Consider the following 14643-nt stretch of genomic DNA (forward strand, 5'->3'; position numbering starts at 1 on the left):
TCTAATGCTCTATCAGGTCTTCCTATTACTATATAGAATATACTGTATCTCAAAATAAGCCTTTTTATTTTATTATTGTTTTATTTGTTTGTTTATTTTTGGTACTGGGGATGGAACCCAGAGCATTCTTCAAGATAAGCACATATTCTATCACTGAGCTATATATATATATATATATATATATATATATATATATATATATATATATATATATATATATATATATACATCTTGCCCTGGACTAACTCTTTTTAAATAACTTTAGTGAAATTGAGATATCTTAAAAAGTAGTTCTCATATTTATTTAGTATTTGCATTATATTTTATTTTCTTTATTTTTGTGGGAACTAATAATTTAAGTAACATAAAAACTTGATTACCACATCTGAAAAAAGGAAAACTGTGTTGCATCTTGAGGTTATAATTTCCTCGACCATTATGAGAAAGATATCAACTGTTTCCTCTTTTTTCATAATGATAGGTCAGTGAGATGGCTCAGTGGGTAAAGGCACTTGCAGTACAAACTTGGTGGCCTAAGTTTGATCCACTGCTCTCAAACATGTCCCATGATCTCCACATGCACACTATGGCATATGTGCCCTTACACACACACACACACACACACACACACACACACACACACACACACAAATAATAATAATAATAATAAATATTTTTAATGATGATGAAACAACAATGAAGACTATGAGTCTCTGGATTGTCTGTGAAACAATGCATTAATTTTAAGATATTCTTTACAATTTCAGTCAAGATACTTACAGCTGAAAGGAAATGCAAGTCTCGGGAAGCATTTTGAAAACAAAATTTTGGCCCAACTGTAATGTGACATTAACTTGTTCTAGAATGTTTTAATATTATTGACAAGACATCTTGGTGATAATCAAATGACTTGTAGTTTACAAAGCACAAGGGCATTCTTTTGAAGAAAGCAAATGAAATTATTTGAGCTACTGTTTCAGCAAATAAAAAGAATCCAGAGATAAATCAACTGGGATGTATGTAACAGTGACACGGCTGAATTAGTCACAACTGACCACTAGAGAGCTGTTAGCCATGCTTCCTTACAACCAGCTCTAATGTATTTGTAAGCAGGAACAAAATTCTGTGGTTACAACTGACAAAGAAGTACCATGGCAACTCCACCCAGCACAGCCAACCTCTATTCTTGCTGCAATTTTGTAGTTATTAGCACATTACATGAGCCAAAGGCTGTTGCAATTTCAAATATGAGACTATTTTGCTTTGTAGGGAAAGTATAAACTATTCTTGAACATTAATGACATAGAAGCATTCATATATGAAAAGTTCAGTGTGGTAGAAAAATTAAAGCATAAATCAGAGATGTTGGAATAGAACATTTTAAAAGGCAAAAAACAACAAAAAAAAAAATGAAGTGATTTTTTTTCTGTTTTTAAAAATGACCAGGGATGTAGCTCAGTTGATAGAGAGCTTGTTTTACATTCATGAATCCCTAGATTCAATTCCCAGAACTGTATAAATGGGTGCAAGCCTGTAATCACAGTCCTCAGAAAGTAGAGACAGAAGGAACAGAAGTTCAAGAACATCTGGCTACATAATGAGTTCAAGATCAGCTTGGAATACCTGAGACCTGTCTAAAAAATAAACTATACACTATGAAGAAAGGAATGGGAAACTGGACATGATTGTGCAGGCAGGCCTGTACTCCCAAACCTCGGGGAAGCTGAGGCCAGCCTGGGCTACAATGTTAAGATCTTGTCTCGCTGGGCGATGGTGGCACATGCCTTTAATCCCAGCACTTAGGAGGCAGAGGCAGGCGGATCTCTGTGAGTTCGAGGCCAGCCTGGGCTACCAAGTGAGTTCCAGGAAAGGCGCAAAGCTACACAGAGAAACCCTGTCTCGAAAAACCAGAAAAAAAAAAGATCTTGTCTCAAATATAAGCAAACGACCGCAAAAAGAAGGGAGGAAAGAAGGGAGGAAGGGTGGGAGGGAGGGGAGGGGAGGAGGGAAGGAATGGAAGAAGAGGAAAAAGAAAAAAAGAAAGGGGAAAGAGAAAAAACGAGAAGGGAGAAAGGTGAAGCTGGGCTGTGACCACCTAGCTAGGGGGCAGCTAAAGTTACCTTTGCCCTAGAAACCTGAGCCTTGTGACTTTGGGGATTGTGACGCCTGGGCATGGGAGAGAGACAGATTGGTCACCACTGTGACACGTGAGTAGTGGAGGAGGAGACAGAGGTTAAAGACCTGACATTTCAGCAGAGCAGCTGCTTTCCTAAAGGTGCACTGGAACCTAGTGCAGAGAGACAGCTGACCTGACACCCTGGTGATGACAACAGCGTCTTGTATCCTTTAGACTCAGGCTATGGAACAAGACAACCTTTATGACCTCTCTCAAATAACTAACAGCCTTTTTATCAGTAATGCTGTGGTCGCTAACGACAAACTCGCCCTGTCCAACAACCACATCACCACGATTATCAATGCCTCGGTAGAAGCAGTGAATGCGTTCTTTGAAGACATTCAGTACGTGCAAGTGCCGGTGAGTGGTGCTCCCAACGCCTACCTCTATGATTTTTTCGACCCCATAGCTGATCACATCCACGCCGTGGAAATGAGGAATGGCCGCGTGCTGCTGCACTGTACCACGGGAGTGAGCGGCTCAGCAGCCTTCTGCCTTGCCTATCTCATGAAATACCACAACATGACGCTGCTGGATGCACACACATGGACCAAGTCCTGCCGACCCATCATCCGTCCCAACAACTGCTTTTGGGAGCAACTTATTCATTACGAGTTCAAGCTATTTAGTAAGAATACTGTGCGCATGATCAACTCTCCTATGGGTCTGATCCCTAACATCTATGAAAAGGAGGCCCATGTAATGGAGCCAATATGAGCCACCCACCCCTCCCCAGACATCTGCATTGGCTCCTACATCCTACAAGATAAACGAATAACCTTGGACCTTTGGTTAATTACAAAAACAAAAAGAAGAAGAGGCCTTGTGGATGAGGGGGAAAGGGATTGGGATTTTTAATTGTCATATCTTCCAATAAAGTTACATGTAAGATGATGAAATGTTTCTAAGTCTTATCTTTAAAGAATAAAATTCAGTAATGTAAGATAGTAAAATATTTCTTACCTCTTAAGAAATAGGTCAGGTGATGGGGACCTGGCAGAAGGCAGGGGTGGGAGTGCACAGGACAGAGGTCAGAGTGTGGGGAAAGGTGGATCCAGGTGTGAGGTACAGAGGCAGGGGATGGAGGAAGGTGTGTCTGGGAGGCTGAAGATGTTAGGCAGGATTCGGGAAGGTGGAAATGGGGGAGGTGATGTGTGTGAGGTAAGGATATGAGGGAGTGAGAGAAGAGGGTTAGGATTTTGAGGTGGTGTATGCTGAGGGGGAAAATAGGGGTGGGAGGGTTAAGATTGCAAAGTATAGTTACAAGCAGGTGAGTGGGAGTGGGAGGACATGGGGAAATAGAGAAGGTGGGAGGAAGGGAAGATTGGGGTTATGAGGTAGGAGTGTGTGGAGGTAATGGAAGGGGAGAGGAGGAGAGAGTTGGAATCATGAGGTAGGAATACGTGGAGGTGGAAGGTGGAGGAAGATGGAGTGGGTGTAAGATGGGGATCTGGGAGTAGGGAAGTAGGAGATGATAGTGAACTACATTTGTGAGGTGGGAATGTGGGAGAGTGGGGCCAGCAGGGAAGGAGTTGCTCTGTTTAAATAGCACTGTGTACATACAGAAGACTTGGGATCCTGAGCCCTGCCTGGATTCACTACACTGCAAGGAAATCCTCTTCCCACTCCAACTCAAAATCAGAGCTTTTGACATCATGATATCTTGGATAAGCAAGAACGTACTGAAAAATGGCTTCCAAGCCTTTACATCAGGCTCTGGGAAGCCTCTGGGAGTCCCAAGCCATTCCTGACTGATTTTTAACTCCAGTTACCCAACTCTCATTTTGTAGATTGGATTTATGCATTTGTTGAAGAAGTCATTCCACTCTATACAGTTTGGGGTTTGTTGTTTGGTTGATTTGTTTTGTTTTTGAGTAATGTATTAAACACCAGAGCCTCAAGAGGTCCTTGGAGACCCCCTCAGCAGCCTCCCAGAGGGACATTAGTTTCAAGATCATATGCTGAGAATGAGCTGACTTGACACAGGTTCTTCTCATGGGCCTTGACTTGTGTCTTAGTTAGGGTTTCTATTGTGACAAAACACCACGGCCAAAAAGCAAGTTAAGGAGGAAAGGGTTTATTGGGCTTATACTTCACATTTGTAGTCCATCACTGAAGTAAGTCAGTACAGGAACTCAAACAGGGCAGGAATAATGCAGAGGCCATGGGATAGTGCTGTTTGCTGACTTGCTCCCCATGTCTTACTCAGTCTGCTTTCTTGCAGAACTGACCAACAGTCCAGGGGTGGCATTGCCCACAATGGGCTGGGCCCTCCCCTACAAACCAGTAATAAAGAAAACGCCCTGCAGGCTAACCCACAGCCCAATCTTACGGAGTCATTTTGTCAATTGAGGTTCCCTATTCTCAGATGACTACAGTTTGTGTCAAGTTGACATATATCTGGCCAGCACAACTTGGAAAGGCTAGAGTTGCTGGCCATGTCTCAGTCCTGTCAACCACTGACACCTCCTTCTATTGCCATTTGGAGGTCTCTATGAGTCTCAGTTTTCTATCAAAGCAACCAGAGACCTTCTGAAGACAAAACCCTTTAGTACAACCTGGCAACTGCAAGGTTTCAGCCGAGAGTAGAGAGCAGTGAGCATGCTCCTCATGGCCTTTCACTGACTCTGCAACTTTTTGTTGTTTACAAAACACTCTTCCAAAAAAAAATCATCCAGTGTGGAAAAACTGGTTTAAGGTCTTGTCAGACTCAACTAAACAAGGGACCTAGATTTAGAACCTTTTTAGAGGCTTCATTGTGTTGAATGAACCTCCCCATCCCCCACCCATACCTAGTTTAGAATCACAGATTCTAAACTGATCTTGCTAGTTACTGGATCTGGGTGGAGCATTTACCAAAGGGATGCATGAATGAGTCCCATAAGCAGGCCCTAGAATCAAAAATTGTTCCAACTTTCTGGATACCTGAGGCTCTGACTCAGATCCAGCCATTGTACTTCAGAGGATTTTAGACAGACACAGAAAGATGGAGACAGATTAAGACTGTTCAGGTTGAATCCAACCTGTGGGTCCAGAGACCAATGAAATTCAAAAGGCCCTCACCCTGACCCCTACTACCACAAAGGAAATACATGTTGGGAGGTTTCATCAAATGAAAATCACTGCTTTAGACAGATTGTTTCTTTTTATGAATGAAAAACAAAAACAGGTTCACAGAACACAAGGGCTGATGTGGCAAAATCACTATCAAATAATTTTTCTGTCAGAAACCAAGACGGGAAATTTCTTTACATGTTTTGTTGAAAAGAAAATTATTTGAGTATAAGTTTGTGTGTGCTCGTTTTTTGAATCTTAATATCCCATGGAATGAACTCTTCAGGAATATACTGTGCTAGGATTTGTAGCACATGCATAGATCTAGATAAAACCACTACTGTAACCAAGCCACCAAGCAGTTTCATGCCTCAAAAAATTTCCATCATCCTTCTCTGTAGTCAGCAGAACCTAACCTCTAGCAAATGCTGATCTGTTTTCCTTCCCTGTAGATTTGCTTTGAACTGAATGTCACATAAATGAAACCACACAGATGTGGTCTCTGAAGAGTGACTTCTTCCATTCAGCACAATGTCTCTAAGATTCCCTCATATTGTGTTCCATACTGTGGCTGTATCACAGTTGATTCTATATCAAGATATGAAGATATCAGGATTCTATATTCTACATAAAGATAGGAAGCTTTATACTATAATCCTCAGAAATGCTGTAACACAATACCAAAAAAGTGTGTCTTAAACAAGAGTAATTTATTTTCTCACAGTTCTGAAGGCGAAAAGTCCTAAATCACTTCCTGTGAACCTATATGGGAGAGTCTTTCCTTGTCTGTCCCTTGCTACTGGTGATCCTGGCACACATTCCTTTGTTTAATTCATTATTCCAATTTCTGCTTTGTCACGTGGCTATCTTTCTTATGTGTCTACATCCATCTTCCTTCTGTGTGATGGGTGTTCAAGATTTTTCTCTTCTTATTAAGATGCCAATCAGAGCCAGGCAGTGGTGGCACATGTCTTTAATCCCAGGGCTTGGGAGGCAGAAGCAGGAGTATCTCTGAGTTTGAGGCCAGTCTGGTCTACATAGTGAATTCCAGGACAGCCAAGGCTGTTACACAGGGAAACCTTGAAAAAACCATGCTTCGAAAAACAAAACAACAAAAAGATGCCAATCAGATTAGGGGGCCAACTGAAACTGTGATATGACTCCTTCTGGTTGGGAATGTAACTAAGTGTTAGAATATTTGCCTAGTGTTTGGGAGGCCCTGAGTTTGATCTCCAGCATGGAGTTGAGGAGAGTTCTGAAAACTACATCTATAATAATCTTATTTTAAAATAAAATCTCATTCTAAGGTTCTAGGGGTTGTGACTTCTACATATTTGCTTGTAGGGACATAATTATACACAAAGCACTATACAAGAAGAAGGAAAAGGAAGATGAGTGTAAATTGATGAGGTAGAATATATAAGTAATAATAACATAAAAATAACCACCATTCATTATGAAAGTATTCCATGTCCAATCATAGTATTGGACATTTTAGGAACAGGAACTCGAATCTTTACAAGAACCCTTCAAGATGGTACCCACACTGTTTTTAATATGGTTAAGGAATTTGCCTAAGGCACCACACAGGCTGGAAAGGAAAAGGGGAAATTGACTAGTTCTGTTTTCCTACATTTCTTCTGAAACAAAAATAAATGGATTGAAAAAGAAAAAAACTAAATTGAGAGTGGGCCTTAATATATAGCTAAGGATGACCTTCAATTTCTGATCCTCCTGCCTCTATCTCTTGAGTGCTGGGGTTACAGGCCTGCATTACCATGACCAGTTTTGTTGGTGTTTATTTGTTTGGAAAAGAAAACTAGGAAAATTTCGAGTCAAGAATTTATTTCTGAATTGCGTGATTGCCAACCACCAGAGAGTTTATACTGCATCTGGCCTCACTTCAGAGTTAGATTATTTAGGCCATCTCTTTGAGAAGGCCCAGTGGGTAAAAGTGCTTGCTGCCAAGCCTGATTACCTGAGTTTGATCCTATGGTAGAAGGCAAGAACCAATTAATTTCCCCAACTTGTCCCCTGACCTGAGCACCATGCACTCACATAAGTAACTGTAGATTCTTCAGGTCTAGGGAGTTGCACTTTTACCAAGCATCTCAGATGACTTTGATGAAGGCCGAGAAACATCAACCAAGCAATGGTTAATACAGATATTCCATATCTCCTCATCTTGGTTCCTCCTTCTAGAATCATCTAGTCATACATTTAGGTATTTTTCTATTTGTGTGGTAATTTTTCTTCTGAGTTGTAATAACTTAAATATAGAAAAATAAGACGTTGAATTTTTGTCAAATATGTTTCATATATTTTGCTAGTGTAATTTGTTTATGATGCTTGTTTGTGATTCTAAAGTTTTAATTTTTATAGAGCTAAATCTGTATGTCTTCTTAAAAATATTTTATTTTACTTTTCCCCAACATAATATTTTTATTAATTATTTGGGAAATTCATGCAATTCACCCTGATCAAACTTGCTTCCTATTCCTCTCAGGTCTACCCTCCAACCTTTGTGCCTCCCCCCAAAAGAAACCCCACCAAGTCCAATTTCTGTTGCCCATATATTCACTGGAGCATGGTTAAACTCCCAGTGTCCAGGCCCTTAAAGAAAACTGAGTCCTTCCGCACCTCCCACCAGAAGCCATCGACTGTGAAGTATATATTCCATCCTTATCATCACAGTTTTGAAGGACTCTCTTCAATAGTTTCGTGACTGCTTCCTTTTTGGGGGTGGGGAGAGGTTGTCACAGAAACCTTCAGTGTCTCTCACTCTCAGTTATGAGTCTGCAGTCATCAATACAACTGCAAAAGAAGCTTCCCTGCCCATGGCAGCTGCCCAGTGCTCAGATCAGAAACATCAACATTGTTTTCAAAGGCGGCATGGATCGCAGACATCAACATGGCCTCCAGAGGCAGCACAGACCATGGAAGTCTTTCCAGAAAATGAACCATTCTTTATCTCGAATATCTTGCTGTTGCTCAGAGTCAGGGTGATCATGTTGTTGGGCAGTGTGTCCAGGAACAGGACCTGCACGAGCTCCAGGTTGCTGTACACCACCCTGCCCTCAACTCCTGCGTGTTGCTGGTACCCCTGACTGCCCCCTTGACCCAAGCAGGGCAAGCAGACAAAGTGGCGGCGGCAGCAGCAGCAGCAGCAACAGCAACAGTAGCAAACACACTGGATCCATGTCGCAGTATAGGGGTGAGGAGGGCCTGATGGTGTGGTGGTCGAAGCCTCCCGACCACCTGAGGACCGACCCTACTCAGCATCTGATTCTATGAAAACACTTTTACAAGCATGTTCCTATAAGACCCGCCCCCCACTCCCACCCACGTGTTCCGGAGATACTTCTTATGCAGCAGGCTCATCCTCAGCTCCTGTGGCTCTAAAAGAAGCCTCTGTGGGTCTCTCAGGCACCTCGGAGCAGCCAAGAGGCTCCCTACACTCTTACAGCAGACTTCCTAGTCCTCTGGCTCTTGCAATCTTTCTACCTCCTCTTCCTCCAGCTGGGTAGGACTATTAATTGCTTTTCTCCTTCTAGTACTATGGAAGCTAGTCCTCAGGGAGGAAGGAAGCTTTTGGGTCAGTTCCAGCTCCAGTCCTCTGAGTGCATAGTGTCCAAAGTGCATAGTGTCTTCAGCAATAGGCATGTAACTTTAATTTCTGGGAGGCATTCAAGAGCAACAGCAACAGCTTCAATTGTTTGGGAGTCTCTTAGACTCCACTGACCAACAAATCTGAAGGAGGTTTCCCATACTTGGTACTATTTTGTTGTTGTTATTGTTGTTGTTGTTATTGTTGTTGTTGTTGTTAAATAATCTGGAGGAAGTATTATCACTCCACATATTGTGACTTCATTTAAATATGTATATGTTTGTGTGTTGAGGGAGAGAGAGAGAGCGCTTTAGGTATGTACACATTCATGTACCCATGTTATGTAGAAACCAGCAGAAGTAGACTTATACCTTTGAGTCCCAACAAGAACTACAGATTTGGGCATTTTCTTCTGTCCAGAAAGCCAGGTATAAATTGGACAGAGATTTTTGGCCTGGTGAGAAGCACTTTTAGGTTTACATTTAGACATATTTAGATGATATCTAAAACAAATGACTGAACAGTAAGTGGTCATTGCTCTATCAGCTCATCAGGACTCCTAAATGTTAAGCTCTGAACCATAGAACAGGAGAGTAATCTGAAACATATCTTATTTTAGACTCATATCCGAACCTTTATGATTTATTTAAATTTTTACATCTTAGAACATTTTCTTTTAAAGTGAGCTAAAAGGCTAGCTATGGCCTTGCAGAAGGATCTGGCTGATGGTGCCATGCTGACAAAGTTAGAGCTAGCCTAGCCATCAGTACTATCAGAAATCTGAGAAGGATAAACTATATCTGAGTGCAGACCAAGAAGCTTCCAATCCTATAAATTACAGTGATCAATCCCTACCCAGGTCTCTATAGCATTGGAGGTTCCAGTCAGAACAACTTCAATCTTCTACCACCATCAAGCCCATAAGGCAGAGTACCTTTTCTGTGGAATAGGGACACGGAAGACTGACAGTGTCCTACTACTTGTCCATAGTCTGGGCTGGGTCCTGGAGGCAGGCGTTGCATTGGGGCATCTTGCCCTGTGGTCAGTGTCGTTCGCAATTCAGGTGGCATCTTCTTGTCATTCCATATCTTCTTTGGAGACCTTGGGAGTCATTGCTAGGAGCTGGGGAGCTAGGAGTCTCTGTTTCCGATAGTAAGGTTTAATCAAATAATTTAAATGTCATATTCATCATATCATTGACAGGTTTGAGGACCATTATCTATTAAATGTATCTGAGCCAAACAAATCTAGGCCTAATCTTGAAAATATCTCTAAGTTTGGTAATAATGACCAGGCTAATTTGTTCTCCTATAGATATATTAGTCAAATATACCTCTCAGTTTGTTTTTATTTAAATAGAACCGTTTATGCTTTAAACTAGTATCTGGATAGCCAGATGACTAGTATTAACTTGTATTCCTTAACACAAAGGACATGCATGCAAACTCAGACATTCAAAACCAAACATACATGTGGCCACATTTTCATTCATACCTGCAGAATATACAGACATTTTTAAAACTATGACCCTTTGGAGTCTCCATGTAACAGCAGAATAGCAAGAAAAAGAAATCTGAAACATGTTTACTTAAACTTTAAAGTTAGACCTTAAAGTTTTATTATATTTTATAAACACTCATGACATGCTTAAGCCTTTAAATTTTTACATCTTAAACTGCTTTCTTAAGTCAAAAAATCATTTATTTAAACTTTTATCTTAACCAACAATAATTTGAAACCAATTTTCTTAAATGATGGCAAGTATTTGTAACACATTGAACTCAAATGACCAAAACCCATGTAAATTTTTATTTTTCCTGTGGAAACAAAAGCATAATTTTCCCAGTATCTTGAACTGGTAATTTAACATTTCTTTATTAAGCAATATCAGTGTTATGCCCAGATCACATCCCCAAAGAAGCTACTGGAGACCTCAGGTACAGAATGCAAAAGCAAGGTTTATACAAATGAAGTTTACAAGCCTCCGCAGGTGGGCTCGTTCCAAACCTCTCACATACAGCAGGGAGGTTGGAAGGAGCACAAGCCCTTCTTTGTGAGGCTAATACAGACCACATAATTCATCTCCCACCACCACCATCCCTCTTTAGGTTCATATCAGTAGTTTTTCATGTTATCTTTATTTCTCATTTGTTCAGCAACCATGTTTAGGAGTTTAATGAGCTGTCTCCCGGGTTTGGGGAGTTTGGGGAGTTTGGGATGTTTTATGACCACTTAGTCTCTGTTAGAATGTCATATATCCTAACTCTGTGTTTTCTTAAGTTTCTGTAGTTAATAAAGCCACCTGGAAAAAGGTGTCTAAGTTCTTATCTACATTTAAGAATGCTGGTTTTAGCTTCTCTTTGTCTGTAGGGGATGAAGTGTGTGTGTGTGTGGGGGGGGGTTACTGAGGTTTTACAATCAGGACAAAGAAGGGTTAACAAGAGAAATTCCTGGCTGGCAAAAGAGACCTTGAAGTTACCACAGTAAAGGAAGGGAGGGGGAGCAGTGGTCATAAAGTATGTCCTTGGCTGCCAGTGTTCCTGAAAAAAGTTTTGTTAACTCCTCTGACTAAAGTCAGATTCTCTGTTCAGTGTTCACACAGTTTTGTCGGTTACAGGCAGCCATTGTCCTGTCCAGAGCAGGACATGAGAATCTTAGCCCGCCTGTACCGAGAGCATGCACTCCCACCCTCGTGAGAGCAGCCAGCTGCCTGCAGTCCTGATAGCAAGAGAGCTAGGGAGGGAGGGAGGTGGCCCTCACTGTGCCTCTCTCTCCTTCTCCCCAGGAAAATAAGGGAGGTGAGTAGCAGAAACAGATGACATTTACACAGACAATCCAAGTACCAGCACATCAGCACTGAGATGATGATGGCCTCACTCATAGCACGCAAGCCCCTCGATTGTGGCTCGCACATCCTTTTGGTGGGCTAGGCAAAGGTGTAGTGGAGAAGAAGGGGACTGTCCCATATCGTCCGTCACAGTCAAGTCAACAATGAGAACAGTTAACACACTACACACAAGACCAAGGGCACATGAAAGAAAAACTTTGCCCCAACGAGACAGCCAACAAAGCTCCAAGAACAATGATAGCCTTATGTGCTCTGTGGAGAGTGACCCTACAGGCTCAATCACACCAAAAATAATCGAGACTCGAGGATCTCTGTCCTTGATCAAACAGACATCAGGGGGCTTTCACATCCCTGTTAGTCAGACATGCACCTTATTTCTTGGAAGAGAAACAGAGTGTAAAGTAACAATGACCACAATAAAACATACAAAAAAAACCCACCAAATGGCTCTAACAATTTCCTGGAACAAAATACAAAGTGGCACTTCCTCCCACCATGGGGAAAGGTACCCAAAGATGCTCCTCTTTAGGAGGAGACTCCTAAAATCAAATAGTCACCTCTGAGGTGGCCCCAAATGGCTCGGGACTAGGGGGTCCCTTGCCCAAATCAGGGAATGAGATGTCTCTCTTTCCCTCCCAGGATCACTGTCCGGACACGTCTGTCCCAGTGAGCCTGCAAAGTACAAATCAGTCGACCGGCACAAAAGTTAACGAGACAGAGACAGAGACAAGACAGAGAGCGCTCTTACTGGTAGAAGTCAATAAACCTCTGGACCCTTGAGGGTCCTGGTGGGGTCTTTTGGTCTTTTGTTCAATGTGATTTGTGGCAACCTCACTCTTACCGTCTTTTGGGACAGACACACCATTTAATAGGTCCTCAGCAAGTGCCAGAAGATGTGACACCCTACTATCCTTTTCTGAATCCTATAAAACATCTCTGATTACTCCATAGAAACTAAAGAATGCATTGGGGACATTCGCTCCATCCTTAAGCAAGTTATTGATATCCTTTCTGACTTTATTCCACGTCAAAGGGTGGATGCCCGGGCCATTAATAACCAGCCAGGGACATTTTTCTTCCACAAAATAGAAAAACTTAATTAAATCTTTTTTTTCTTTCTTTTTGACTCTTATTCCCCTCTCCCTGAAATCTTCATTTCCTTAATGAAGAGAGACTCTTTAGAGAGTACTTTACCCATTGATTGATGAACGGCACTTACCTCAAGGTTGCCCATGGCGCACGAGTGATGCTGTTGGGGCACCTCTATCCTAGTGAGTCTGGCCAGACCCCGTTTTCTCTTTGCCATCCAGTAGTGAGCCGCCATGCCTTGAGCCCCACGTTCGGGCGCCACTTGACCGGTCCAGCAGGCCAGGTTATTCGAGGGTCCCGAGGAGGAACCACCTGTGAATCAATGGGGGGTGAGAGGGAAAGGAGACCAAGCGCGTGAAGAAAGACAAAGTCAGTCTGAGTTGCGTCAAAGTCTCATTTATTGACTGGGTGTTAGAGCTTATAAACAGGGCTTCAGGTAGGGAGGGGGAGCAGGAGGAGTGAGGAGAGGACAAAGAAAATTCCTAAGGGAGGGTCAGCAGGAGGTCGCTTTGGTCCCAGGCCCCTGCAGCTAGCTGATTTAGTACAAGCTCCAAGAAGTTTATTTATCGTACATTCCTAGGTTAGACTAAAAGCCTCCTATTTACACGAGGCTTGATAAATCGTGGAAGGTAACACAGGTTCAAGACACAGCTGTCCGGATTCGGTCCCCAACAAATTTCTTTGAGTTTCTCTCCATTTAATTTGATGTTGGCTCTTGGCTTGCTGTAAATTGCCTTCATTATGTTTAAGTATGTTCCCTGTATTCATGATCACTCCAAGACTTTTATCATGAAGGGGTGTTGGATTTTGTCAAATGCTTTTTCTGCATCTAGTGAGATGATCATATGGTTTTTTTCGAGTGTGTTTATATCATGTATTACATTGACGGATTTTCATATGTTGAACCACCCTTAACATCCCTGGGATGAAGCCTACTTGATCATGGTGGATAATTGTTTTGATGTGTTCTTGGAATTCTGTTTGCCAGTATTTTACTTAGTATTTTTGCATCAGTGTTCTTGAGGGAGATCTGTCTGTAGGATGGAATGTTCTGTAGATATAAAGTACACTTGAGCCATAACATCAGTTAAGTCCTTTATTTCTCTGTTAAGTTTCAATTTGGGATATCTGTCCAGTGGTGAAAGTCGGGTGTTGAATACTCCCACTATTAATATGTGGGGTTTTATATGGGGTTTAAGCTTAAGTAATGTTTCTTTTACATATGTGGGTGCCCTTGTGTTTGGGGCATAAATGTTCAGAATTGCAACTTCATGTTGGTGGATCTTTCCTGTGATGAGTATGTAATGCCTTTCTTGATCTCTTTTGATTGATTTTAGTTTGAAGTCTATTTTCCTGGATATTAGGATGGCTACACCAGCTTGCCTCTTAAGACCATTTGATTGGAAAGTCTTTTCCCAGCCTTTTATTCTTAGGTAGTGTTTATCTTGAATTTGAGGTGTGTTTCTTGTATGCAGCAGAAAGATGAGTCCTGCTTTTATATCCATTCTGTAAGCCTGTGTCTTTTTATTGGTGAATTAAGGCCATTGATATTAAGGGATATTTATGACCCTTAATTAATGATTGTTCATCCCTGTTATTTTTTCATCGTAGTGTGTGTGTACTTCTTTTCTTTGGGGTTTACTGCTGTGGCTTTATCTATTGCCTGTGTTTTCAAGGGTGTTTCTGACTTCCTTAGGTTGGAATTTTCCTTCTAGTGCTTTCTGTAGGGCTGGGTTTGTGGATAAGTATTGTTTGATTCTAGCTTTGTCTTGGATTGTCTTGTGCACTCTGTCTATGATGATTGAAAGTTTTGATGGGTATATTAGTCTAGGCTGGCATCCATGATCTCTTAGTGTCTGCATTACATCT

The 14643-nt window shown here is 41.7% G+C and overlaps 1 protein-coding gene across 1 annotated transcript; it reads left to right on the forward strand.

Annotated features, from left to right (window-relative positions):
• The first annotated feature begins 2223 nt into the window (after positions 1 to 2223).
• LOC143270740 (dual specificity phosphatase 21-like) lies at positions 2224 to 3075 on the forward strand. The gene has a single exon (XM_076561745.1). It carries the CDS (start codon positions 2360 to 2362, stop codon positions 2891 to 2893), a length of 534 nt encoding a protein of 177 aa, XP_076417860.1. The 5' UTR covers positions 2224 to 2359; the 3' UTR covers positions 2894 to 3075.
• Positions 3076 to 14643: the final 11568 nt, after the last annotated feature.

The sequence above is a fragment of the Peromyscus maniculatus genome, chromosome X, assembly GCF_049852395.1.
Source record: "Peromyscus maniculatus bairdii isolate BWxNUB_F1_BW_parent chromosome X, HU_Pman_BW_mat_3.1, whole genome shotgun sequence".
NCBI lineage: Eukaryota > Metazoa > Chordata > Mammalia > Rodentia > Cricetidae > Peromyscus > Peromyscus maniculatus.

What these genes read in the sequence shown, in the direction of transcription:
- LOC143270740 (XM_076561745.1), top strand. Translation starts at nt 2,360, where the DNA reads ATGGAACAAGACAACCTTTATGACCTCTCTCAAATAACTAACAGCCTT.